Here is a 27,915-nt window from a genome sequence, read left to right on the forward strand (position 1 = left end):
TATCTGCTCATGACCCCCACACACACAGCCCTCACAGAAACAGAGGTACTCAAGTAAACTACAGGTACATCACAACTGCATTGAAGCACAGTACTTGAGTCTACTTCCCTCCCTGTTCCCTGCAGCCTACCTGTGGTCACAGTGTCAGTGCTGGGGTCGCTCTCCTCCAGGCCCTTCACAGCGATGACAGTCACCTGGTAGGTCGTACCAGGAGACATGTTGGACATCAAAGCCTGGGACTCAGTGCCCTCCACAGTCACTGTCATCAGGCTTCCTGTGGTGGTGGAGGAGGAACAAGACAAGACATGTACAATAATACTGCATCCTGTACAATAATACTGCATCCTGTACATGAGTGTGCAATAATACTGCATCCTGTACATGAGTATAAAACAATACTGCATCCTGTACATGAGTGTACAATAATACTGCATCCTGTACATGAGTGTACAATAATACTGCATCCTGTACATGAGTATAAAATAATACTGCACCCAAGGGCGGCTAGGTGGTGTAGTGGGCAAGGCACTCGCCACCAGTGTGGAGACGCTAGGATTCGCGTGTTCGAATCCAGCTCTCCACATTGTTTTCAGTTTAGCTGGTCGTCCGCAGTAATACACATTGGCCGTATTACGGGGAGGGAAAACTGAAGGGTGGGGATCGAACGTTGTGAACAAGCGACTCCTACAAGTCGGTTGGTGCGCCTGCGCAGTAGAATCAGGAAGTGTCGGGGGCAGCGTGAGCCTCCCACGCGTTACTCCTCGACACTGAGAGATCGAGCTGCGCAGGTGAAAAGATGCGACTGCTGTTACCTCAAGTACCGGAGGGGACTTGTGCTATGTATGACTTAGTCCACATTGCAGCCGGCTTGTGGGAGGCAAGAAACAGCGTTCGTGACAGGGGAGGGTTGAATTGGATGATACGAAATTGGGATGGGAGAAAAATAGAAAAATGGGAGAAAAAGTGGATCAAAAAAAAAAATAATACTGCACCCTATGGCCTGAATTTGTATCACAGGTATACTTTGTAAGTACTTGGTAGATACTTTGTGAGTACTTTGTAGATAATTTGTAAGTACTTTGTAGGTACTTTGTAAGTATGGCACCGATTTGTTCAGTAAAAGTAATATGAATGGAACTATAATAATTAAAAGTTAGCATTTTGAATTCAGTATCTGCAGTGAAAAAGTGGGACAGGTGCAGCATTACTGTGTATAATAATACTACAAATAAGAAGAAGAAGAAGAACATGTATAATAATAATAATACATAATTATTATTATTATTATTATTATTATTATTATTATTATTATTATTATTATTATTATTATTATTATTATTATTATTATTATTATTATTATTATTATTATGCTATTATTAATAATACAAATGATGATGATGATGATGATGATGATGATGATGATGATGATGATGATGATACGAGAGGTCAAATAAATCCTGTTCCATATATTTCTCAGTGTTTGAATGGTAAAATATAACTGTAGTACATGTAGTATTAAATAACCATAACAATATTTTTTACAATCTTTTTTATAGGCTTTATAGGGATTATATAGGCTACATATGCACACATTGACCATATTCACATGGCAGCCATTTTATTCTTATGTCATGCTCAGGTTCGCATTCCTTTCCACCTTGGAGCTAAATTCGTGTGAATATGGTCAATTGGGTGCCCGCTCCACCACCACCTACCTCCCTGAAGAGGTGCATAGTTGACACGATAGCTGTCCACTATGGAGAGAGGCATCGTCCAGCGAACTATGGCTGAGCTGTCAGTCACGTCTGAGCAGTGAATTCCCATCGGAGAGCTCAGGCCTGGAGGAACAGCACCAACGACCCAGACAGAGAATGGGGGGCGAGGGGTGAGAGAGAGAGGGTAATGGAACACAGGAGAGGGGTAGGAGCACAAACAGAGAAGCAATCAGAACAAATATCCTTCGTTTTAGATTGACAGTGACACCCATGTATTTTTTAAGTAATACGTTGGGTTTCGAATGGGTCTTATACTGTAGTTATTAGGGTCATGAAACTTGGGTCACAATTTTACACAGATAACCAAATGTTTTTATTGCCTATATTTGTTGAGAGTAATGTATAATATAACAGATAGGGCATACAAACCCTCCTCTGCACCTTTGTTTACACTGTTTATCTTTCTCATATTTCTATATTCAGATAAAATTGTATTGCCTATATCTATTTCTTTCTACTATTACCCTGCCCATACCTGTACCCCCTCCCCCCTCCCTCATGCTGCTATGATGTGCAAATTTCCCAAAGGGAATCAATAAAGAAATATCTTATGTTATCTTATCTTATGTTATCTTATAATATGTTATGTTATGTTATGTTATCTTATGTTAACTCATTCAGCGTCGTTCACGCATATATACATGTTTGTCCGCCAATCGAATAACGCCGACCACATATATATACGTTATTGGATCGTTATTTCTTTTATTCGCTATTTCCATTCATAAATCACCCAGGCAGGTTGTGGTACCATATGGAAGGACTCTGAGATCGCAAAAGTACAATACCGCCGCCTGGTGGTATGCGGCCGATGTTGCACTCCATTTGAGAGACTGTGTATCTCTCTGTGCGTCGATGAAAGTCATCCGGGCGGAGTTTTCGAGTAGCCTGAACCGAGGGGTATATACCCGATCGCATTGAATCGATTTCGGGACGCCCGATTCATTATGCTGTGGGGGGTTATTGCGTGGGCCAAATGGACATACGATCTAGCAGATGGCAATCAAATAATTGGAATATTCTTTTTGGAATCTCATCGGCCACAGGTAAGAGCAATTTAACAGGTCCGTAGGGTGCTTGCAGATTTCAGGTTGAGTGGGAGCTTGTTCCAGAGGGTCGGTGCTGCGACTGTGAAATCCCGGTTTCCCTTCGTCAGATTTAGGCAGATTTGGTTGTTTGATCGGAGGGATCTGGAGCTGGTTGATTGTACCAGGAGTTATTTTATGTAGGCTGGCGCGAAACGGTTTATGGCTTTGTATGTGAACATGGATTTTGAAATGTATTCGTTGTTTTACCGGGAGCCAGTGTGTAGGGATGCAAGGACTGGGGAGAAGTGGTCCCTCATCTTGGTGCCCGTCACGAGCCTGGCGGCTGCGTTCTGGACGAGTGTGAGGCGGTTTATGTATTTGTCTGCCACACCAGAGTAGAGGGCGTTGCAGTAGTCCAGTCTTGAGAATATGAGAGTGAGGATGACCCTTTGAATGTAATATTTTTATTTTTGCGATGGTGCGCAGCTGGAGGAAGCAGGACTGAGCCACGGCTTGCACTTGTCTGTCGAGTTTCAGCTCAGAGTCAAAAAAGACCCCCAGGTTTTTGACCTGGGGTTTTATCAGGGTGGACAGAGTGCCCATGTTGTTGGTGATCTGGGTGACAGAGGTGGGTGTGCCAAACAGGATTATTTCAGTTTTGCTCTCATTTAACTGCATGACGTTTTGTGACATCCACTCTTTGATATCTCCCAGACAGTGTTTTAGTCGGGTTAATCCAGAGGGGTCATCTGTGGTGAGTAAGTGGTAAGTAGATCTGTGTATCATCGGCATAGCAGTGGAATGCAGCCTACCTGTGGTCACAGTGTCAGTGCTGGGGTCGCTCTCCTCCAGGCCCTTCACAGCGATGACAGTCACCTGGTAGGTCGTACCAGGAGACATGTTGGACATCAAAGCCTGGGACTCAGTGCCCTCCACAGTCACTGTCATCAGGCTTCCTGTGGTGGTGGAGGAGGAACAAGACAAGACATGTACAATAATACTGCATCCTGTACATGAGTGTACAATAATACTGCATCCTGTACAATAATACTGCATCCTGTACATGAGTGTACAATAATACTGCATCCTGTACATGAGTATAAAACAATACTGCATCCTGTACATGAGCATATAATAATACTGCATCCTGTACATGAGTGTACAATAATACTGCATCCTGTACATGTGTACAATAATACTGCATCCTGTACATGAGTGTAAAATAATATAATACTGCATCCTGTATATGAGTATAAAATAATATAATACTGCACCCTGTACATGAGTGTAAAATAATATAATACTGCATCCTGTACATGAGTGTAAAATAATACCTGACCCCTATGGCCCTATAGCCAAACCATATTTGTCGCCCTCTGGTGGCAGAACAGTGCACCATAAACTCTCCACAGAAGGACTACATGAAAGTCAATGGAGAATGCTGGAAATTAATTCTCCATAAATACTTCCTGTTGCCTGATGTGGAACATATTCCCACACGCTAATCCTTGTGCCTCTGTAACATTCTGTGCCAAAGCACAGGCTGATCTGCCCTATAGTTTACAAAATATTGAGCAGATTCACACACACACCCACACACAGACGCTACCAAATGTATAATGTCCTTGGCTAGGCTTATTATATATAGGTTACATATATAGGCTACATATTATATAGGTTACATATTTGACCATATTCACACAGTGGCCATTTACTAATTTGTCATGCTCAGGTTGGGATTCCTTTCTACCCTGGAGCAAAATGAGTGTCAATAGTCAATTGGGTGTCCCCTCCACCACCACCTACCTCCCTGAAGAGGTGCATAGTTGATACGATAGCTGTCCACTCTGGAGCGAGGCATCGTCCAGTGAACTATGGCTGAGCTGTCAGTCACGTCTGAGCAGTGAATTCCCGTCAGAGAGCCCAGGCCTGGAGGAACAGCACCAACGACCCAGATAGAGAATGGGGGTCAAAGGGTGAGACAGAGAGGGTAATGGAACACAGGAGAGGGGTAAGAGCACAAACAGAGAAGCAAAGAGGACGTCAATAAAAGTGAGGAAAATCGTGTACAAAGAAATGTCGATGATAACAGGGTCAAAATCATGTACGTCCAAAGAGAGACACTTTTCAGGAATCCTTCGTTTTAGATTGACACCCATGTATTTTTGACGTTATACGTTTGGTTTTGAATGGGTCTCATTGTCCTTAGGGCCGTGATACATGAAATAATTAACACAGATAATCAAGTGAACTTTCAATTCAGTCAAAACATAAAAAATCTGTGAAACCTTGAAGGTTTTTTGTCCTGACAGCAGCATAATGAAATACTTAGACTTTGAAAGTGCATAATTTTCATCAAGTTATCGAATGTTTGCAAAAAAGAATTCCTCAAAGTAACAAGTAACTACAGATCAGATAATCGTAGTGGAGTGAATAAAGTATAGGCTATTCGCCTGAAACAGAGGTACTCAAGTAAACTATGTCAGAACTGCACTGAAGTACAGTACTTAATACTGAGTAAAAGTACTTTGTCTACTTCCTCCCTGTTCCCTGCAGCCTACCTGTGGTCACAGTGTCAGTGCTGGGGTCGCTCTCCTCCAGGCCCTTCACAGCGATGACAGTCACCTGGTAGGTTGTACCAGGAGTCATGTTGGACATCAAAGCCTGGGACTCAGTGCCCTCCACAGTCACTGTCATCAGGCTTCCTGTGGTGGTGGAGGAGGAACAAGACAAGACTTGTACAATAATACTGCATCCTGTACATGAGTATATAATAATACTGCATCCTGTACATGAGTGTACAATAATACTGCATCCTGTACATGAGTGTACAATAATACTGCATCCTGTACATGAGTGTACAATAATACTGCATCCTGTACATGAGTGTACAATAATACTGCATCCTGTACATGATTATATAATAATACTGCATCCTGTACATGAGTGTGCAATAATACTGCATCCTGTACATGAGTGTACAATAATACTGCATCCTGTACATGAGTATAAAATAATACTGCATCCTGTACATGAGTGTGCAATAATACTGCATCCTGTACAATAATACTGCATCCTGTACATGAGTGTACAATAACACTGCATCCTGTACATGAGTGTACAATAACACTGCATCATGTACAATAATAGTGCATCCTGTACATGAGTGTACAATAATACTGGATCCTGTACAATAATACTGCATCCTGTACATGAGTGTACAATAATACTGCATCCTGTACATGAGTGTAAAATAATACTGCATCCTATACATGAGTGTACAATAATACTGCATCCTGTACAATAATACTGCATCCTGTACATGAGTGTACAATAATACTGCATCCTGTACATGAGTGTAAAATAATACTGCATCCTATACATGAGTGTACAATAATACTGCATCCTGTACAATAATACTGCATCCTGTACATGAGTGTACAATAATACTGCATCCTGTACATGGGTATAAAATAATACTGCATCCTGTACATGAGTGTAAAATAATACCTGACCCCTATGGCCCTATAGCCAAACCATATTTGTCGCCCTCTGGTGGCAGAACAGTGCACCATAAACTCTCCACAGAAGGACTACATGAAAGTCATTGGAGAATGCTGGAAATTAATTCTCCATAAATACTTCCCGTTGCCTGATGTGGAACATATTCCCACACGCTCATCCTTGCGCCTCTGTAACATTCTGTGCCAAAGCACAGGCTGATCTGCCCTATAGTTTACAAAATATTGAGCAGATTCACACACACACCCACACACAGACGCTACCAAATGTATAATGTCCTTGGATAGGTTTATTATATATAGGCTACATATTATATAGGCTACATATTATTATAGGTTTAATATAATATAGGTTACATCTTATATAGGCTACATATGCCCACATTGACCATATTCACACGTTGGCCATTTACTAATTTGTCATGCTCAGGTTGGGATTCCTTTCCACCCTGGAGCAAAATGAGTGTCAATAGTCAATTGGGTGTCCCCTCCACCACCACCTACCTCCCTGAAGAGGTGCATAGTTGACACGATAGCTGTCCACTCTGGAGCGAGGCATTGTCCAGTGAACTATGGCTGAGCTGTCAGTCACGTCTGAGCAGTGAATTCCCGTCAGAGAGCCCAGGCCTGGAGGAACATCACCAACGACCCAGACATAGAATGGGGGGCGAGGGGTGAGACAGAGAGGGTAATGGAACACAGGAGAGGGTTAAGAGCACAAACAGAGAAGCAAGGAGGACGTCAATAAAAGTGAGGAAAATCGTGTACAAAGAAATATCAATGCTAACGGGGTCAAGATCATGTACGTCCAAAGAGAGACACTCTTCAGGAATCAGAAGAAAGATCCTTCGTTTTAGATTGACACCATGTATTTTTGACGTTATACGTTTGGTTTTAAATGGGTCTCATTGTCCTTAGGGCCGGGATACATTAATAATTAACACAGAAAATCAAGTGAACTTTCAATTCAGTCAAAACATAAGAATCCCTGAAACCTTAGAGGTGTTTTGTCCTGACAGCAGCAGAATGAAATACTTCATTTTCATCAAAGTATCAAATGTTTTTGATGCAAAAAAGAACGTCCTCAAAATAACAAGTAACTACAGATCAGATAATCGTAGTGGAGTGAATAAAGTATAGGCTATTCCCCTGAAACAGAGGTACTCCAGTAAACTACAGGTAAGTCAGAACTGCACTGAAGCACAGTACAGAATCAAGAATCAAGAGGTTTATTTGTCACATACATACCAGGGCATACAGTGAAATGCGGGTGGTCATGCCCGCATCGATTGTGCAATAATACAATCATAAAATAGACATAGAAAAAAAACAGGTAAGACATAAGATGTGCATGATAAAAATAGACATGCTAAATTCCTGAGAAGGCACTGGTTCCTATGTACACTACTATATACAATTTTAACTCCGTCATTATTATATCTAAACTATATTATTATATTATATTATATTATATTGTATCTAAACTATACTATACAATACCTCATTCAGTACTTAATACTGAGTAAAAGTACTTTGTCTACTTCCCTCCCTGTTCCCTGCAGCCTACCTGTGGTCACAGTGTCAGTGCTGGGGTCGCTCTCCTCCAGGCCCTTCACAGCGATGACAGTCACCTGGTAGGTCGTACCAGGAGACATGTTGGACATCAAAGCCTGGGACTCAGTGCCCTCCACAGTCACTGTCATCAGGCTTCCTGTGGTGGTGGAGGAGGAACAAGACAAGACTTGTACAATAATACTGCATCCTGTACATGAGTGTACAATAATACTGCATCCTGTACATGAGTGTGCAATAATACTGCATCCTGTACAATAATACTGCATCCTGTACATGAGTGTACAATAATACTGCATCCTGTACATGAGTGTAAAATAATACTACATCCTGTATATGAGTGTACAATAATACTGCATCCTGTACATGAGTGTAAAATAATACTGCACCCTGTACATGAGTGTAAAATAATACTGCACCCCTATGGCCCTATAGCCAAGTCATTGTTGTCACCCTCTGGTGGCAGAATAGTGCACCATAAACTCTCCACAGAAGGACTACATGAAAGTCATTGGAGAATGGTGGAAATTAATTCTCCATAAATACTTCCTGTTGCCTGATGTGAAACATATTCCCACACGCTCATCCTTGTGCCTCTGTAACGTTCTGCGCCAAAGCACAGGCTGATCAACCCTGTAGTTTGCGAGATATTGAGCGGATTCACACACACACTCACCCACACACAGACGCTACCAAATGTATAATGTCTTTGGATAGGCTCCGCCCTACCGCGGACATAATAATAACAATAATAATAAGAGGTCACAAGAAATATTCACAGCATTTGAATAATAAAATATAACTATGTGTAGTATTGAATAACCTTAACAATATTATATTTGTATAGAATATTTAGTTTGTATTTTATAGGCTACATATTATATAGGTTACATATTATATAGATTACATCTTATATAGGCTACATATTATATAGGTTACATCTTATATAGGCTACATCTTATATAGGCTACATCTTATATAGGCTACATATATAGGTTACATCTTATATATTCACACAGTGGCCATTTACTAATCTGTCATGCTCAGGTTAGGATTCCTTTCTACCCTGGAGCAAAATGAGTGTCAATAGTCAATTGGGTGTCCCCTCCACCACCACCTACCTCCCTGAAGAGGCGCATAGTTGATACGATAGCTGTCCACTCTGGAGCGAGGCATCGTCCAGTGAACTATGGCTGAGCTGTCAGTCACGTCTGAGCAGTGAATTCCCGTCAGAGAGCCCAGGCCTGGAGGAACAGCACCAACGACCCAGACAGAGAATGGGGGTCAAGGGGTGAGACAGAGAGGGTAATGTAACACAGGAGAAGGGTAAGAGCACAAACAGAGAAGCAAAGAGGAGGTCAATAAAAGTGAGGAAAATCGTGTACAAAGAAATATCGATGCTAACAGGGTCAAAATCATGTACGTCCAAAGAGAGACACTTTTCAGGAATCAGAAGAAAGATCCTTCGTTTTAGATTGACACCCATGTATTTTTGACGTTATACGTTTGGTTCTGAATGGGTCTCATTGTCCTTAGGGCCGTGATACATGAAATAATTAACACAGATAATCATGTGAACTTTCAATTCAGTCAAAACATAAAAATCCCTGAAACCTTAGAGGTTTTTTGTCCTGACAGCAGAAGAATGAAATTTAGACTTTGAAAGTGCATCATTTTCATCAAGTTATCGAATGTTTGAATTTTTTTATTTTTTTTATCTACTTTTTCTCCCATTTTTCTATTTTTCTCCCATCCCGATTTCGTTTTGTCCAATTCTACCCTCCCCTGTCTCGAACGCTGTTAGGCCATGCCTTCCACAGGTCAGCTGCAATGTGGACGAAGCCTTGCATCACGTGTCCCCTCCGGTACACGAGGAGGCAGCTGTCGCATCTTTTCACCTGCACAGCGTGATCTCTCAGCGGCGAGGGTCTGCGTGGGAGGGACACGCCGCCCACGTTGCTTCCTGATTCTACTGCGCAGGCGCACCAACCGACCTGTAGGAGTCGCTGTCCACAACATCCAATCCCCACCCGCCAGCAACCCACTCCCTAATACTGCCAATTGTATTAGTATGAACGACCAGCCAAGCTGGTAGCAATGCCGAGAGCTGGGCTCGAACCCAGCATCTCCTGCATTAGTGGCGAGCGCCTTGCCCACTGCGCCCTATTATGAATGTTTTTAATGCAAAAAAAATTTCCTCAAAGTAACAAGTAACTACAGATCAGATAATCGTAGTGGAGTGAATAAAGTATAGGCTATTCGCCTGAAACAGAGGTACTCAAGTAAACTATGTCAGAACTGCACTGAAGCTCAGTACTTGAGTACTTGAGTAAAAGTACTTTGTCTACTTCCCTCCCTGTTCCCCGCAGCCTACCTGTGGTCACAGTGTCACTGCTGGGGTCGCTCTCCTCCAGGCCCTTCACAGCGATGACAGTCACCTGGTAGGTCGTACCAGGAGACATGTTGGACATCAAAGCCTGGGACTCAGTGCCCTCCACAGTCACTGTCATCAGGCTTCCTGTGGTGGTGGAGGAGGAACAAGACAAGACATGTACAATAATACTGCATCCTGTACATGAGTGTACAATAATACTGCATCCTGTACAATAATACTGCATCCTGTACATGAGTGTACAATAACACTGCATCCTGTACATGAGTGTAAAATAATACTGCACCCCTATGGCCCTATAGCCAAGTCATTGTTGTCGCCCTCTGGTGGCAGAACAGTGCACCATAAACTCTCCACAGAAGGACTACATGAAAGTCATTGGAGAATGGTGGAAATGAATTCCCCCAAAATACTTCCCTTTGCCTGATGTGAAACATATTCCCACACGCTCATCCTTGTGCCTCTGTAACGTTCTGCGCCAAAGCACAGGCTGATCGGCCCTGTAGTTTGCGAAATATTGAGCGGATTCACACACACACCCACACACACAAACACAGATGCTACCGAATGTGTAATGTCTTTGGATAGGCTCCGCCTACCGCGGACATAATAATAATAATAATTATTATTATTATACGTATAATAATACAAGAGGTAAAAAAAAATTAGTGTAGTATTAAATAACCTTAACACTATGTGTATAGAAATGATTTAGTTTGGATTATATAGGCTACATATGCCCACATTGACCATATTCATAGCCATTTTGCTCATATGTCATGCTCAGGTTGGGATTCCTTTCCACCTTTGAGTAAAATAAGCAAAGCAGGCTGTGTGAATATGGTCAATTGGGTGCCCCCTCCACCACCACCTACCTCCCTGAAGAGGTGCATAGTTGACACGATAGCGGTCCACTCTGGAGCGAGGCATCGTCCAGTGAACTATGGCTGAGCTGTCAGTCACGTCTGAGAAGCGAATTCCCGTCGGAGAGCCCAGGCCTGGAGGGACAGCAGCAACGACCCAGACAGAGAATGGGGGGCGAGGGGTGAGACAGAGAGGGTAATGGAACACAGGAGAGGGGTAAGAGCACAAACAGAGAATCAAAGAGGAGGTCAATAAAAGTGATGTACAAAGAAATGTCGATGCCAAAATCATGTACGTCCCAAAAGAGACACTTTTCAGGAATCAGAAGAAAGATCCTTCGTTTTAGATTGTATGTATTTTTGAAGTTATAGGTTGGGCCTTGAACGGGTCTTGCAGATGTGCGTGAACTCCCAATTCAAGTCAAAACATAGAAGTCAGAGAAACTAAAGAGAGCAGCAATACGAAAAGCAAGTCGTCCGATTTCATCCCCGGGGATGAAACTTCATCTGCAAATTCAACTCTGCAGATGAACCCCCCCCCCCCCCCCTCCCAACCCCCCAAATGAGCATTTCCTTTCCATTGAAGTGAAAGGCGAGGAGTTAGGCCTGATGTCTATACCCTTATTAGAAAGTGGAAGAAAAAAAGGTTAGTGGCAGATCCAGAGTCTGTTGAAAGACAGACGTCACACCCAGTTGCTATAAAACGACACCCTTTAGTGATCTTCATAATATACCTGTCCGAGCAACCCCGGCAATGGGCTGGGACCGCCGCTCCAGGTTAACCCCGTACAGCTCGATTTCGTACTCAGTGCCACCGGCGAGTTCGGTCAAAACCTTAGTGCGCTGGCTACCGAGGACCGCATACTCCTGCGGGTGCTCGAGCTTTTTGCTGTCCCTTATTTTGATCACAAATCGGTCAAACAAGTCTTCGTCCGCCGTCCACGTGAGACGGAAGCCGTCGGCCGCGATGTCGGAGACGAACAGGTGCTCCACCTCCGGCTCGGCCTCTGGTTGGGAGAAGGAACATAATTGTTGCAGCAAGAGACCGTGGCGGTGGTTCACCCGTTTACCCGTTCACCAAAGGTTAGAGAGGTTCTTAGAGGCGGCTTGGAGGCGCCAGTCGAGATCGGAAGGAGGCGAGAAATCAGGCGAGAAAAAAAAGGTGAGTGGGGGTTTCCAGAACCATGGGGGAACGCAGTTACATTCTGGACCGAAGCCCCCCCGCCACCACCGGTCCACCATGCTCGCACGCCATTAGTTCAAAGGTCAATAACAAAGGGACGCTCTGGTCTCAAAGGTCACAACGCATGCCATTAATGTGTGAGTGTTCTGCGCCGTTGATTAAGAAGACAAGATGCTCGTTGGGAGATGTTTATTATATATTTTTTTATTAAGGTCAGTTAACAGGTTTCACATTCCGTCATCGGTCCTCTAGCAGCTGGGCCTGCGTGAAAGGGTTTCAACAAACAGATCTGAGACCAGTTCCCCATGCGTCCGGCGCCAGGGGTGCATTCAGTGCATTCGAAAAAGAAAATTGGGATTATTAGAGGTTAAAATCAACCGGCATTCCATGCTTTCGAAAATGCCTAGTTGATCAATCTGTGTTTTCCTGCTTTTGCCAACCTTTGGGAAATTTGATTGTTTAGTGGTTTTCAATGGTCTGTGGCCGTCCACTAGCTGCTTTCAGCCACAGACACGGCCCAGGACTGATACATAAGGTGACAGAGGGTTGAGAGAATGGTGACATGTGTGTCCATATAACGACATCTGCATCCTCAGTCTCGCCAAATCTGAGGGAAAACACAGTTTAAATATGAAAACAAACAGATGTGCTTGCTCATATTTCGGATGTAAGTGCGCGGTGGGGACGGGGCACAACGCACCTCACATCTCAAACCCTGTGAAAGAGCTGCATACCAAGAGGAAAAAACGAGCAGAACGGTTGAGAAAGTAGGAAGAGGGTGAAGGAGGAATAGTGAGGGTTTCTTCTGGAAAGGAGAGGTTTGATTAGGTGGCACAGTAACAGTGTTTTGACGAGGCGTCACCATCAAAGCTTGGCGTTGAGAAAAACACAGCGATATCCAAACATCTTCGCGATGTGACGTAACGACACCTCAACGTGTAAATGTAATGCTCTCCGACCACTGTGTGTCGACTTGTAAACCGTCTTAGCTGATTTCCTTTTATCGTTTATTCTTATTTATTGTGCCTATTATGTTTGAGATGGCTGGTAAACTATGTCTCGCTTTGTAAGCTCTTTGTCGTTGCTGTAAATGAGGGTAACCTCAGTGAATATGAACAAACATAACAAATATGATGAATTGAAAATGGGTGACCCTGATGTAGTAAACAAGACGAAAGTCTTTCTCTGGTCTGCACCCCCTTAACAATTGTGTGTATTGAGCCGTACTGTATTGTACCCATTCTGCAATCTGTTAATAAAATGTTCAATCAATCAATCAATTTTCAATCAACCTACAAGTTGAAATACAGGCTTGAAATTAAATAGACTTGCCAGGCTCTGATGGATAAACCTCTGGGGGTGGGTGGGGGGTTGGGGCCCAGTCCTTACTCATACACACTGTAGTCAGAGAGACGTTGCACCCCGTGGCTGTAGTGAGATAAGGACTGGTCCCCCCCCCACCCCTCCCCTGTTCTCCAGTGCACTGTGCGTGGTACCTGTCACAGCCACTGTGGTCAGCGGGCGGGAGAGGAGCCCTGAGCTGGCCACGCCGGTGAGCCTGACCTCATAGCCTATGCCAGTGATCAGGCCCCAGATGTCCAGGTGGCTCTGGTTGCCTGGGACCGTGAAGTCATGGGGCTCCAGCAGCCAGCCGGAGTCTGTCACCACTATCTGAAAGTGGCTGAAACCGCCACCAGAGGGCGCACCCTCCTGCTCTTGTTGCTGCTGCTGCTGCTGCTGCTGCTGCGGCTGTTTCACCTCCCAGGAGACCCGGAAGCCGTACGGGGTTATGGCCGAAATGGTCAAGTTTTCCACTTTTGGCAACGGAGCTATAGAGGAGGAGGTGGCGACGGATTGGTTTGTTTTGGAACAGGGGGGGGAGAGGATGTGGGAGGAGGAATGATGAGAGGCCATGAGAGTCTATTTATGGAGGATGATGTGTGCAATGCTTGCAAAAGTAACGTTACTGCTTTGTCTCAAGATGTAGGAACCTGTTCACTATTTCACTCATGCATTATTTATAAAAGTCTCGACAGAAACAAGTCACCAGATTCATAAACGTGTGGTTTAAAAAAAGTACTGTACTGCAAGTCTCCACTGTTTTACGTGGAGATGAACCAAGGCCTTGGCCCACAGGAAGGGAGACAACCCTCCCTGACAGAAAGCAATTCTGACGCAATAGTACTCTTTTGTGGCAACGTGTTATAACACCCATAGATATATAAACACTAGATGGCTCAAGGCGCAGTCTCCCGCATAGTTCACCGGCGGCCATCTTGCTTGAGTGGACTACTGCTTTTTAAGGTGATGATCTGCACAAACAAAAATACTCTTAACTCGCTGAAATCTTGACGGATTTACAAACGGTTTGGTTTATTACAAACGTTATTAATGTGGCTATGATTCTTGCTTGGACGAATTATATATAAAAACAAAAAATGTATATTCATATAAGTCCATTATAAGTATGCAGTATGATAACTACATCTCTGACGTTTTTTTTAACAAACCAAAAGGTTGAAAATGTAGCAAGCTATGGTTATTTCAAATAGTACATGCACCATAGACGTGCATGTTACTGTATGTACCATGAGCTTGATCACTCCTGTGTCACTGGGCATGCAGGTGAGGGCTGCTAATTAGCTAATTGCTGCTGATTGGTTACCTGCTGGCAGGTTAAAACCAGTCTCTGAGACACACATGCACTCTGACGGTGGCTAGAGGAGTGTGTGAAACTGAGACTTGTCACGTTCTCCCATTCTTTTGTTCTTTAGTTTGTACCAATAATTCATTGTTAAAGTAGTCTTTTGGGTTAAACACAGGTTTTGGTGTCGGTTTGCACATAGGTTGCGTCCCTTTGAGCCAGGGTCGTAACAGTGCATGTTACGAGTGGGCGTGTTCCACCCACGCAAGATGGCCGCCATGTGTGGCAACGTCGGTCTCCGTTGATCATCTAGTAGTGATATATATATCTATGATAACACCGACACGGGGTGCCGACTCGAGTGACTGTGTGTCGTGGTCGTGGTTATGTGTTGAAGGTGTGAGTAACATACATAGTACCTGTAACGGCATGGGCAAACACAGAGGGGGTGCGACGGCCGTGTGAGATACCGTACAGTTCAATGTCATAGCCTGTGGCGTCCGTCAGCTGGGACACCGTAAAGTTACGGGCGTCGCCCCGCGGCAGTCGGAGCTCCAGTGTATCAAACAGATGCTCAGAATCACTGACCCGGATTACAAAGACGTCAAAGTGGCCTGACACTTTGCTCCAGGACAAGGTGAGGTTGTCTGGGTTTACGGACGAGGCCGCTATGGGGCCCAACTTTGGGACGTCCTCTGGACACAACAAAAAGAGAATATATAGCTCTATTCAGTCATAATATAGGTCAGGTCAGTAAAGGTGAAACTCAAAAAGGGTGATGGGTTTTTTTGGTAGGAATCAAGGTGGCTATGTGCTCTATGGGTTTGCTGTTGATTAGGGAAGCAAAGAATGGGCCACGTCTTTATTTATTATTTTATTGCCGACTTTAGTGATGCACGATATATCGGCCGCCGATATAATATCGGCCCATATGGCAGTTTTTTTTTTACACATCGGTATCGGTCCGATATCAAGATAGGGCCGATATGGGCCGATATTAAATAAAAAAAATATATATATTTTTTTAATCTTTTTATTTTTATTTTTTGCCTTAAATAGTTAAAAAATACCAGTCATTTCTAAAAATAAGTCACAAAAGTTAAAAGATAGAGATATCGACATCGGTAAATATCGGTATCGGCCAGAACAGCAATATTAATATCGGTATCGGCCACAATTTTCACATCGGTGCATCACGACTTATTATTTTACATTTAGTCATTTAGCTGACGCTTTTATCCAAAGCGACTTACAAGTTCTGTACGACAAGCCATCAGGAAGGGCACAACTCTATCAGCTGAGCAACAATGTTCATCAAAGTGTTGAGTGCTACAAATATTTTGTTATCTCGATATAACAAAGTCCGTTTTCTCCTGATAACGACTTATTATTTCTTTTTCTCGATATATAACAAAGATCGTTTTCTCGTGATAACGGATTCATTTATTTCCGTATACAGAAGACTTGGGGCGGGAAACCGATCCGGAACCGTGTGCAGAAGACCTCAGAGATGATTGCGAGCTGGTTCATGTGATCACGCCGTCCTGATTTCAGGCTTCAAGAGCTGCCCACTGGCTGTCTGTGTTGCTGTACCGAACAATTATATACCGAAATAAATGAATCCGTTATCACGAGAAAAAACGATCTTTGTTATATAACGAGATAACGAAATAATAAGTCGTTATCACGAGAAAACAATAATAAATAAGGACGTGGTCGTTCTCTGCTTTCCGTAGTGCATGCAGTGTGGATAAACGCATGCGGCTTGCGGTGTACCTGTGGTGACCACAGCGAACAGGGGCTCGGTGCTCTGACCGCCTGAGCGGGCGTATAGTTTAACGTTGTAGGCGGTGCTCGCTCTGAGACCGGCCATGACCGTGGAGCGCGCCGCCCCGGTCAGTGAGCGGCCCACCGCCCGCGAGGGCACGGCGGCCTCTCGGACCTCGACTATAAAGTTATCGAAAGCCTTCTCCACGCCCCCCGTCCTCCACGACAGGGCGAATTTGTTTGACGTAACGTTAGATACAACTAGCCTGGAGATATCAGGCTCTGCAGCTAGAAGGGGGGGGGGGGGGGGGAGAGAAATACAGCAGATAATTCATTTGTTCTGATGTGGCACAGTCCTGTTTTCATGCTGTTTGTTTGTTCTCTCTCTCTCTCTCTCTCTCTCTCTCTCTCTCTCTTTCTCTCTCTCTCTCTCTCTCTCTCTCTCTCTCTCGAAATCCACTATCAGCCACGTGGGTCAGTAGTACACAAAGTGAATTAGTATAGGAAAGCTAAACCTTTGGAATGGACCCCAGATTTTTTTCTACTCTCAAGTCAAGGTGAGGTTTACATTGTCTTGTGTCGTCCTTGAATCCGTACTCAGTACAGTACTAATTTATATATTTCATATACCCAGTTTAATCACCTGTACGTTGTATATTATTACTATTGTGCTTTACTGTTACATTTGCACTCTGGTTGGATGGCTGCCAAACTTCTTTTCATTGTATTCTACTTGTGCTGTATGATGACGATACATTTTTTTTAATCTTATTTAATTGATATTTTACATTTAGCTGACGCTCTTTTATCCAAAGCGACTTACAAGTTCTGTACAACAAGTCAGCAGGAAGGATACAACTCTGGCAGCTATTAAAGTAAGATTGTTCGTCAAACAGTGTTGAACTTGGGTGCTACAGTCTTGGGTGCATAGTAGTATAGACATATTAGCATAGTACTTACTGGTAGTACCGTACTTTTCGCACTATAAGCCGCACCTGACTATAAGCCGCAGCAGCTAAATTGAATGATGTGTACATATATAAGCCGCACTGGACTATAAGCCGCATGTGTTTTTAATGTTTAATTACCATATGTAAGGAGTGGAGCCTGCGGCTTCATTTAACTCAACACGGGAAACCTCACCCGGCCCGGACACGGAAAGGATTGACAGATTGATTGCTCTTTCTCGATTCTGTGAGTGGTGGTGCATGGCCGTTCTTATATTGAGCTTTAAGTTCCCACCTCTACAGAGAATGACTCCCATTGGGACACAATACTGTCAGACAAATAACATTAACTCATTTACAAGTTGTATTAAGTTTAGCAAATAAGGGAACAGATAAATAACATTTCAATGCAGTAAAAAAAGCAATATTTCGATTTTCGGGTTTTGTCCACATATAAGCTGCACCGTTATATAAGCCGCAGGGTCGAAAAATGGGGAAAAAAGCCGCGGCTTATAGTCCGAAAAGTACGGTAATATAGGCAAGGTAGATTCCTTAGTCTTTAATCTGATCTAATCAGTACTAGTATTCTTAACTTTACACATGCAGGCAAATATGGTATCTGAAAGCTTCTTTGCTGCATAAATGTATACAAAAGGGCAAAATTATATATATATAAAATCAAAATACCTGTTGATGCAACAATACTGACTGCATGAGTTCGTGAGCCCTTCAACATCCCATAAAGGTAGGCTATATAGTCACTGTTGGGCCTGAGCCCTGTGATGTCATGGGACATTGCATTGTGGGATATGTTATATTCCTCCGGCTCCCTCAGCCATTCGGAATCAATAATCTCCAGGATATAAGCGTCAAATTTTCCATCAGAGCCATTCCAGGAGAGGGAGAAGCTCTCGGAGGTTAAGTTAGACACATATAGATTGCCAACCACTGGCTCGCTCACTAAAGAGAGAAATCATTATTAGATTTGTTTCATTTACAGCCATTATTGCACAACACAGTATGCCTTTATTGGTAAAGTAACTATAATCTTTATGTTCTCATTATTAGTAAATAAATAAATACATAAATAAATCAATAATAAGTGCAACGATAGAGGTCACTCACCACCTCCCAAATGCAATTCTTGATAGTCTGAATAGCTCAATAAAAGATTGAATACATGCACATTTTTGGGGTAAACACCAGGCAGTTGATCATCTGCTTGCTGGCTAGAATGGCATGTATTCCACTATAATTAACATTGGAAACTTGAATTTTAAAATTGACAGTGGTGGAAGAAGTACACAGTTCCTTTACTTAAGTAAAAGTAGAAATACTCAGATAAATGAGTACTCTGGTACAAGTTAAAGTCCTCCATTCAAATTCTACTTAAGTAAAAGTAGAGAAGTGTTTGCTTTGCTATGGAATGTACTTAAGTATCTAATGTAAAATGTACACATTCTACATGACGTCTGTGTATCCATTGACCTCTATAGGTCGTGTTAAACTGGCATGTGGTCCAGTTACGCTGCTCTGATTACGTCCTCTTGAAGTCGACAAGTATATAATCTTCATACTGCCATGTTTTCTATGCAAAATCTTTTTCTTCAAAGTAACTAGTTGGGTTCAGATAAATGTAGTGGAGTAAAAAGTACAATATGTCCCTTGAAATGTAGTGGAGTAAAAGTATAAAGTTCCCTAAAATGAAAATACGCAATAAGTAGCTCGAAATAATTTTACTTAAGTACAGTACTTGAGTAAAAAAAAATACTTAGTTACTTTCCACCACCGAAAATTTTCCCACAGACACACAAGAGACAGAAGGACCTGGACAGAGAGAGGACAGGGAAAGACAGACACAAACGTAGTGCCAAGTGAAGAGAAAGGACAGTGATGTCTGCTTCTGTCCGCTGAAGAGCCGCTCTCTCTGCAAGTCGACGTGAGTGAAGTGTTGATTTGTGAAAGTGAAAATAGAGAGGATATGACTTGAGATATACTGTACCTCTGAGTACATGCAAGGGAAGACTATAAGTCTGTATTAATTTAATTAAACAACATGGAGATTCATAGATTTAGCTTACTAATTGACCATATTCGCACAGTGGCCATTTTGCTCTTGTGTCAGAAGATACGGTACTGTAACTTTTTTTTTTATCTACTTTTTCTCCCATTTTTCTATTTGTCTCCCATCCCAATTTCGTATCGTCCAATTCTACCCTCCCCTGTCTCGAACGTTGTTAGGCCATGCCTCCCACAAGCCGGCTGCAATGTGGACGAAGCCTTGCATCACGTGTCCCCTCCGGTACTCGAGGAAGCAGCCGTCGCATCTTTTCACTTGCACAGCGCGATCTCTCAGCGGCGGGGATCTGCGTGGGAGGGACACGCCGCCCCCGTCGCTTCCTGATTCTACTGCGCAGGCGCACCAACCGACCTGTAGGAGTCGCTGTCCACAACGTCCGATCCCCACCCATCAGCTTCCCACCCCCTAACACTGCCAATTGTGTTAGTATGAACGACCAGCCAGCTGATAGCAATGCGGAGAGCTGGGCTCGAACCAAGCGTCTCATGCATTGGTGGTGAGCGCCTTGCCCACTGCACCACCTTGCCGTCCCTAAGATACTGTAACTTGAGGGGGATTTGAACCTGTGGGACCATAGGATCCACAGGCGGTCACACTAACCTGCTGAGCTGAAGGGTCAAACCCGTTAGCAGGTTCTGGTCGACTGTGACCGACTCGTTAGTAGTTTGCAGATAAGAGATAAAAATTAGATAAGATAAGATATTCTTTTATTGATCCCCTCGTGGAAATGCGGGCATCATAGCAGCATGGGGGAGGGGAGGTATGGGCAGGGAACATTTTGTAGAAAGACATAAATATAGGCAATACAATTTGATCTGAATATAAAAACAGGTGCAGATGAGGGTCTTTACAATAAATAAATAATAATAATAAAAATGTTATGATTGTTATGCACGATTATCACTACTACTACACCTCTAATACATTATGATTGCGTTATAATAATGTGCTATTGTGATTACACAGACTTCGTAGGAAGCTCTTTTTTTCCGGTGAGCATCGGGTTACCGTGCTCAGGTTGGGTTCCGGTAAGCATCGGGTTACCGCATGCTCAGGTTGGGTTCCGGTAAGCATCGGGTTACCGCATGCTCAGGTTGGGTTCCGGTAAGCATCGGGTTACCGTGCTCAGGTTGGGTTCCGGTGAGCATCGGGTTATACCGTGCTCAGGTTGGGTTCCGGTAAGCATCGGGTTATACCGTGCTCAGGTTGGGTTCCGCTAAGCATCGGGTTATACCGTGCTCAGGTTGGGTTCCGGCAAGCATCGGGTTACCGTGCTCAGGTTGGGTTCCGGTAAGCATCGGGTTATACCGTGCTCAGGTTGGGTTCCGGTGAGCATCGGGTTACCGTGCTCAGGTTGGGTTCCTCGAACAGGGTATAGGAAAGGAACCCCCGACCCGAGCGTCGTGACATAAGAGCAAAATGGCCGCCGTGTGAAAGCGGTCAGTGGGCTGCTGGGAGTCGAGTAATGAAGAACTGAAACGAGGGGGCGGGAGATTCATGCTGCGAGGAGTTCATATTCATGTGAGTTACTGTACATGCTCATATACTGCAGCTGTTAGTGAGCATTCAGATGGAAACACCAGGTGAAATAATAACTGCTTTAGAGACAGATTAATCTGTTCTGTGTTTACCTCGAAAACGACAAGGTGACTTGCTTTCACTGTCTACAACTGCTCTACGCTGTACTCATAGTAATCATAATAATCATAACTACCTTCTTCATACTATAGTCTACCCATATAACTCTGTATGACAGCATGTACAATAGTGCTGTATATAATATATATATACATTTATATATTTATATTTACCGCATACAGTATATATCCATATCTGTTACGCTGCTGGCCAGTATGACTTACTACCATAGTGTCTTTATACCTGTATCACTGTACATATTAATATATATATATATATATATATATATATATATATATATATATATATATATATATATATATATATATATATACATCTGATTAACACTATTATAATTTATATATTTCATACCCAGTTTAATCACCTGTACACTGTATATTACACTGTATATTACTATTGCACTTTACTGTTACATTTGCACTCTGGTTGGATGCCAAACTTCTGTTCGTTGTACTGTACTTGTGCTGTATGATGACAATTGTTTGAATCTAATCTAATGATCTAACCTGGTAGTTCCAAGGGAAATAAGGATACTTGTATATTAACATTCTTAATATATATATTAAGAATTAATATAATAATATTAATATTATATATATATAATATATAAATTAATATATTCTTAACATTCATGACATCCAAACAGGAGAATGAATGATAAACGTCATTGACAAACATTTATATATACCCTTGATTTTTCCTCGCGCTCTGTGACATAATCTCAGTAGCCGTCGCGCACGCGAGCCAATACTCAGACCGCGAGCGTCTCTCTCTCTCTCTCTCTCTCCGTCTCGCCTCTCATGCATAACATACCGTGACTGCGAGCGCTTTCAGTGCAGGCAGACAGACATCCACAGGCCAAACGAACTCTCGAGGTCAATCAATCCGCACACACACACACGGAGCGAGGAGCTGCATGAGATGAAATGAGATGACACACGGACACGCACACGCGTGTGGGGTCGAGGTAGGCTCGTTCAGGGGGAGGGTTTTCTTTTGCAATCATTGCAGCACATCAGCGTCACAGAACTCACCACGATGCAGGGGGAGGGGGAGGGGCTTCATGCACTTTGATAATTGTGGGGTGGAGGGGGGAGGAGGAAGCAGGACAGGGGGGGGGGTAAGGGCGGGTCATCGTGCGGGCCGCTTGCTCGGCCCAGCGATGCGGTACGGTGGGGGGGGAACCCTACTCTCACCTTACAGAAACACAGTGGCTGGAGAGGGTGACAATCACACGTGTGCATGGTGGGGTTAGGATGGAGTGTGACAAAACACTGACAGGGGTTATTATTGACGACGTTGTTCTCACTCCATGCAGTGTGTGGTGGATGCTCGAGCAGAACGGTGGTGTTGTCGGACGGACACTGCCGCTTGTGAGCAGGGGGGAAAAACAGAGGTGGTAGTAGTAGTAGGGTGAGGTGGTGTGTGTGCGTGTATTTGTGTGTTTGTGTGTGCGTGTGGTTCACCCCAGACCCTCGACTGGAACAGAAAGATAACGTGGTTATCATATGAATGTCACCGGGAAGAACAAGAGGGGGAAAAAAGTAGGAAAACAAAAAGAGATACAGAGGACCGAAGACGGATCCCTGTGGCACGCCGCGCCCCGTTTAGCAGGTATACCTGTAGTGGCTTCAGCGTACACAGGCTCTAAGAAGGAGCCCTGGTGCACCCCGTACAGAGCCACCATGTAGCTGGTGTTGGAGTTCAGTCCGGGGATACTCAAGCTGTACGCGTCCCCGGACAGCGTGAGGTTCTGGCTCTCGTCGGGGGACTCCAGGTTCGTTACCTCGATCACATAGCTCTCAAACTCCCCGTCCTGGGGGCTCCAGGAGACATTGAAGCTGTCCCACGTGAGGTCAGAGATGGTGAGGTTTGCCACCGTAGGCCTCAGCTCCTCTGGGGGTGGTGGGGATAGACAGATTAGGTGGGGTGAATAATACAGTGGGTAGAAAGAAATGTATTAGGTTAGATTGGGTAACATCCGTGTTGTTAACGATGGTCTCTCTCTCTCTCTCTGTCGGATAGTGCACGGTACTTAATAAACACAAACGGTCAGGCGTTAAAACAAATGTAAGGTATGAGGATGATTGGAATGGATAAGGATGACATGGAGAAACGTTTTTTTTTTGATTGAGTGAATGGATGAATGGATGAAAAGGCCTGTGTATCTGATGATCCAGTGGGTCATAACGTTTATCTTTTTTTTAATGTGACTTGAATTGTCGAATGTCCACTCTTAAGTGTGTACATTATTATGAATAACATTACATTTTTACCAACATTTTCTTTTTGGAAAGTATATCAGGTAATTTGTTTTATCATGTAGAGAGGGATACAGCTGTGTCTTGGATACTCTATTTACATTAATATAATGTTACTTCTATCTACATCTGTACAGATACCTGGATATAATTCTTCTTACAAATCTGTAGATACTATATCTATTATCTGTACATGTCCCTTACCTGCTCTTACTAGTTACGCTGCTGGCCAGTATGACTTACAGTACTTCTACCATAGTGTCTTTATACCTGTATCACTGTACATGTTAATACTACAACTCTGTACATACATCTGATTAGCACTATTACTCAGTAGTACTAATTTATATATTTTATACCCAGTTTAATCACCTGTACATTGTATATTTACTGTTGCACTTTACTGTTACATTTGAACTTATTTCCGTTGTACTATACCAGTGCTGTATAACGGCAATCAATTTGAATCTAATCTAATGAGATTTGACTATTTGACAAATGTCATTCCATAGCGTGTAGCTTTTTTGTGTTTAATGAAAAGCCACACGATTCAGACATAACTACCAGAGTATAGAGATACATGGCATATCATTGCTAGACCTACCTCACCTATACATGAGGAAAAATGGACAAACTCCTCTTCATTTGTGAATGCTGAGCTCAATCTCGCTGCTTATACAGCATTGTACTTGCGCTGTACAATGACAATACATTTGAATCTAATCTGATCTAATTTACGGTAACATGAAGAAGCGAGCATATGGGACAGAGTGTGGAATGGATGGCTATGGATGGTGATGGATGGTCGGGTGGCTATGACAAGGGGGGAATTCCTGCTCCATGTACCTGTGGTGGCAAAAGCTGTGAGGGGTAAAGACCGCTCCCCTTCCACAAGCCCACGCAACGTAATGTCATAACGTGTCCCGGGGGACAAGCCTTCTATCTCGGCGTTCCTGACACTTCCCGGCAGCGTGGTGGTCACACTTCCTGCCTGTGTCGTTTGAGCTTTGAGCTCCACCAAAAAGCTATCAAAAGCGTCGTCGGGCGCCGTGGACCACGCTAGCGACACGGTGGTAGCGGTCACGTTCGGGACCGTGAGGTCCCCCAGCACCAGCAGCAGTGCGGCGTCCAGGCCGGAGCCTCGGGGCCCGGCCCCAGACGACAGCCCGCTGCTGCTTTCAGAGGGAGGAGGAGGGGGACCCCCGGTGGTCAGAGGAGGGAGGGCGGTGGTTCGTACCGCCACCGCCGCCGCCTCCGGAGCGGATTTCGTCGGAGTATCGCGGATACTCAGCGCGAGCACATCTGGAGAGGTAGGCTCGGGCGCTATGGTGAATAAAAGTGGTGTTAAAAAGAGAGTTTGGGTTATTGTTGTAAGTGTGCTGATGGCCAAAAAAAGAGAGACAACATAGAAGGGTTAACCCTGTGGAGAGAAGTCGAGGGTTATTAAAAACCGTGTCAGTAAAAACGGGATATTAAAAGAGAAGGTAGAATAGCATGAAATCTACACAAAAATGTACAGCACAGTTTTTATATTCATCTCATGTAAACACTGTACACACAAATGTGGGGCGATTTGGGTTCATCGCCATCTTTCTCGACGGTGCTTTTTACCGCACCCTGGTTGTCGAGGCCCATATATGGTGAAGTGTGTCGTCATGCATCAGAGATCTACTTATTGCTCAGCAGCTCATGTATTAATGACACGTGATGACGTGCCATTAATCTTTGAAGGCCCCGTGTAGTCCAGCGGAGTGGAAGTACACGGTTCACTTCAAATGGATGATGAAGCCATGCGCAGCCAATGGTCCTCGTCTAGACGGTATAGGACAACGGTGACGTTCTAAGCAGGACCCAAGCTTGTTTCCTGTCGCGAGGTTTGCTAACGCGATCGTTGACAGGAAATAACACTTGGGTCCAAACTAGGGATGGGCAAAACTCACAACTCGCGTATGATTTATGGGTAACATTTAAAGACATTGCATTACTTTTATTGTGTACTTATTGTATGCCTAAATTCTTATGTCTGCACTTTCTACATTGCACTACTTTTATTGTATATTTTATGCCTATTCTTATGTCTGCACGTTCTACGTTGCTTTTATTCTGTCAACTGTATGCACATTTTATGCCTATGTTCATGTTATGCTGTTTGCTGTGAAGCACTTTGAGTATGAAAGGTGCTATATAAATAGTTATTATTTAGTTTTTACTAAATATAGCGAACATGACGTAATCAAACAAGCAAGCTAGCTGGCTGCTCTCATTGCTAACAGCTAGATATTTGCGAGTCGCAGCAGGCTAGAGTTATTTCTATTGTAGGAACATCAATTCTGAAAGTTACATCGTTGATGCTTGAAATGTCTGAGCATGGTTTTGTTAACGCTAGCGGACCAAGCTAGCGTATTTCCATGAACAAAAGCATTAATTCTGAATATTACCTCACTAATGTTTGAAATGTCTGAACTTAGTGAAACAACATGGCAAACGTACGTATACTATTCTCCCAGCTGTGAACAGACTGTTATGCTACCTGGCTAGCTAGCGAGCTGTACCAACAGTTGTGGTGTTTCAACAGTTAATAGGGTCCCATCGCAATACACTACACAGTGTAGTTGCTGGTAAAAAGAAGTACAATTAATTTTTTTGAGACTAAACGATATTTGCATAAACTATACTTTATTTAACAACTATTCAAATATTTTGAAAATCGATGCCCATCCCTAGTCCAAACGGTTTCCTAGCAACGGGATTCCAGTGAAACTGTCTATACCGTTCTGAGCAGCCCAGCTTCACTCACACAGTGAAAAACGCACATAGCGGGTTGCTCAGTTCCGCTGACTGAGCCGCTCAGGGCGTTGCTGAGCACGTTTTTAAGTAACTGAGCATTCTCACCACGAGCGCTCAGTTACTTAACGCACCCCCAGTATTGACCTATCTCAAACTCGGCCCTCTTTTCTTGATCCTCCAATCACAACTGTTGCGTAACAGACAGGAGTGATGTGTGGAGGATCAAGAAAAGAGGGGGCAGAGTTTGATATAGGTCAGTTGAGCTTTACGGGGCCTGCAAACTACTATTAAAGGCTGTTTTTAAACCTATCCCTAACGCCTAAACCCTAAACTTAACCACTTCCACTGCCTATATACATAAAGAATGTATGTAAACATATTCTAGGTTTGCAGGCCCCATGGTTACATTGAGTCTCTCCATAATGCACCGCTGAAACATGTGGAATCTGTATTAACGATAGAAATGACTGTAATATTGTTCTTCTCTCGGAGTAACAGAGAGTCACTGAACCAATAGTAAAAGTGCACGGGATGGCAAGCAAGTTAGTAAGTGGATGGAATTACCGACACAGTCATTCAGAGCCTGAAACAGTTGCTTTAAAAAGCTCAAATGCAGGAAGAAATCAGATGAGGAAACGTCTCGCTTTGCTGTCCTACAGGTCGCGTTAATCGGACCGCAAGGAAATATCGGAGACATTCCACCCAGATAGGAGCCCCATGAGCCAGATCTAAGATCCAGGAATTCGTCTGCAGGGCCGGCCCGTCCTACAGGCCATACAGGCGGGCGCCTAGGGCAGGGGGGGGGGGGCACCCAACGTCCCCCTCAACGTCCAAGAGAAACACTGACTGGTGAGATGAGATGTCTGCAAAGATGATGAATGTAGTCTGGTGAATCAATTTCACCAGTTACAGTGTTTCTCTCTGTCTATTGTTTTTTTGGGGGGGGGGTAATTTTTAGGATCTCGTCTAGGGCCCAACAGATCCACGGGCTGGCCCTGCTCGTTTGGCTTGAGAGGCTATACCCAGGTAGCTGTTTCCCCGTAACGGCATTACCGCTATAGGTCATAAAGAGAGCAGATTCCTCCTTGTATTTGGAAAGCAACACTCAGGACTGGGGAATAAGCATGCAGGGTGAGATGGGATGAAAATAGGGCAGGGCAATACGGTATATATCAATATTTATCATGTATCTTCCGTTTGTGTGTTGTTGTACATTGTATTGTGGGTTCTTTTGTTACTGCGAATCGTGATACGTCATCTAAATGTCTAAATGCATGTCAAGAAGAGACGAATATGAAGTCAGATTTCTCACAACAAGATCTCCGAAACATCACTCACACATCCCTTTACCATTCAGTCCAACACGATGAACATCGAATGGGTTATTTAAAATGTGATTTTCCACAACTAAGCAGATATTGTGATACATATTGATT

The 27,915-nt window shown here is 43.6% G+C and overlaps 1 protein-coding gene across 1 annotated transcript in view; it reads right to left on the bottom strand.

Moving 5' to 3' along the window:
- The window catches only part of tnca (tenascin Ca), a 101,948-nt gene that overhangs the window by 13,976 nt on the left and 60,057 nt on the right, over positions 1 to 27,915 (bottom strand). The window contains exons 11-26 of the mRNA XM_084325396.1: positions 23,052 to 23,327; positions 18,380 to 18,652; positions 16,755 to 17,033; positions 15,398 to 15,673; positions 13,831 to 14,163; positions 11,886 to 12,158; positions 11,164 to 11,286; positions 10,271 to 10,414; positions 9,018 to 9,140; positions 7,892 to 8,035; positions 6,829 to 6,951; positions 5,365 to 5,508; positions 4,610 to 4,732; positions 3,616 to 3,759; positions 1,716 to 1,838; positions 131 to 274 (exon numbers count right to left, since the gene is read on the bottom strand). Of these exons, the coding sequence (XP_084181522.1) occupies positions 131 to 274; positions 1,716 to 1,838; positions 3,616 to 3,759; positions 4,610 to 4,732; positions 5,365 to 5,508; positions 6,829 to 6,951; positions 7,892 to 8,035; positions 9,018 to 9,140; positions 10,271 to 10,414; positions 11,164 to 11,286; positions 11,886 to 12,158; positions 13,831 to 14,163; positions 15,398 to 15,673; positions 16,755 to 17,033; positions 18,380 to 18,652; positions 23,052 to 23,327 (3,045 nt within the window). The remainder of the gene's footprint in view (positions 1 to 130; positions 275 to 1,715; positions 1,839 to 3,615; positions 3,760 to 4,609; positions 4,733 to 5,364; positions 5,509 to 6,828; positions 6,952 to 7,891; positions 8,036 to 9,017; positions 9,141 to 10,270; positions 10,415 to 11,163; positions 11,287 to 11,885; positions 12,159 to 13,830; positions 14,164 to 15,397; positions 15,674 to 16,754; positions 17,034 to 18,379; positions 18,653 to 23,051; positions 23,328 to 27,915) is intronic.

Source organism: Notolepis coatsorum (assembly GCF_963971535.1).
Source record: "Notolepis coatsorum genome assembly, chromosome: 11".
NCBI classification, from domain to species: Eukaryota; Metazoa; Chordata; class Actinopteri; order Aulopiformes; family Paralepididae; genus Notolepis; species Notolepis coatsorum.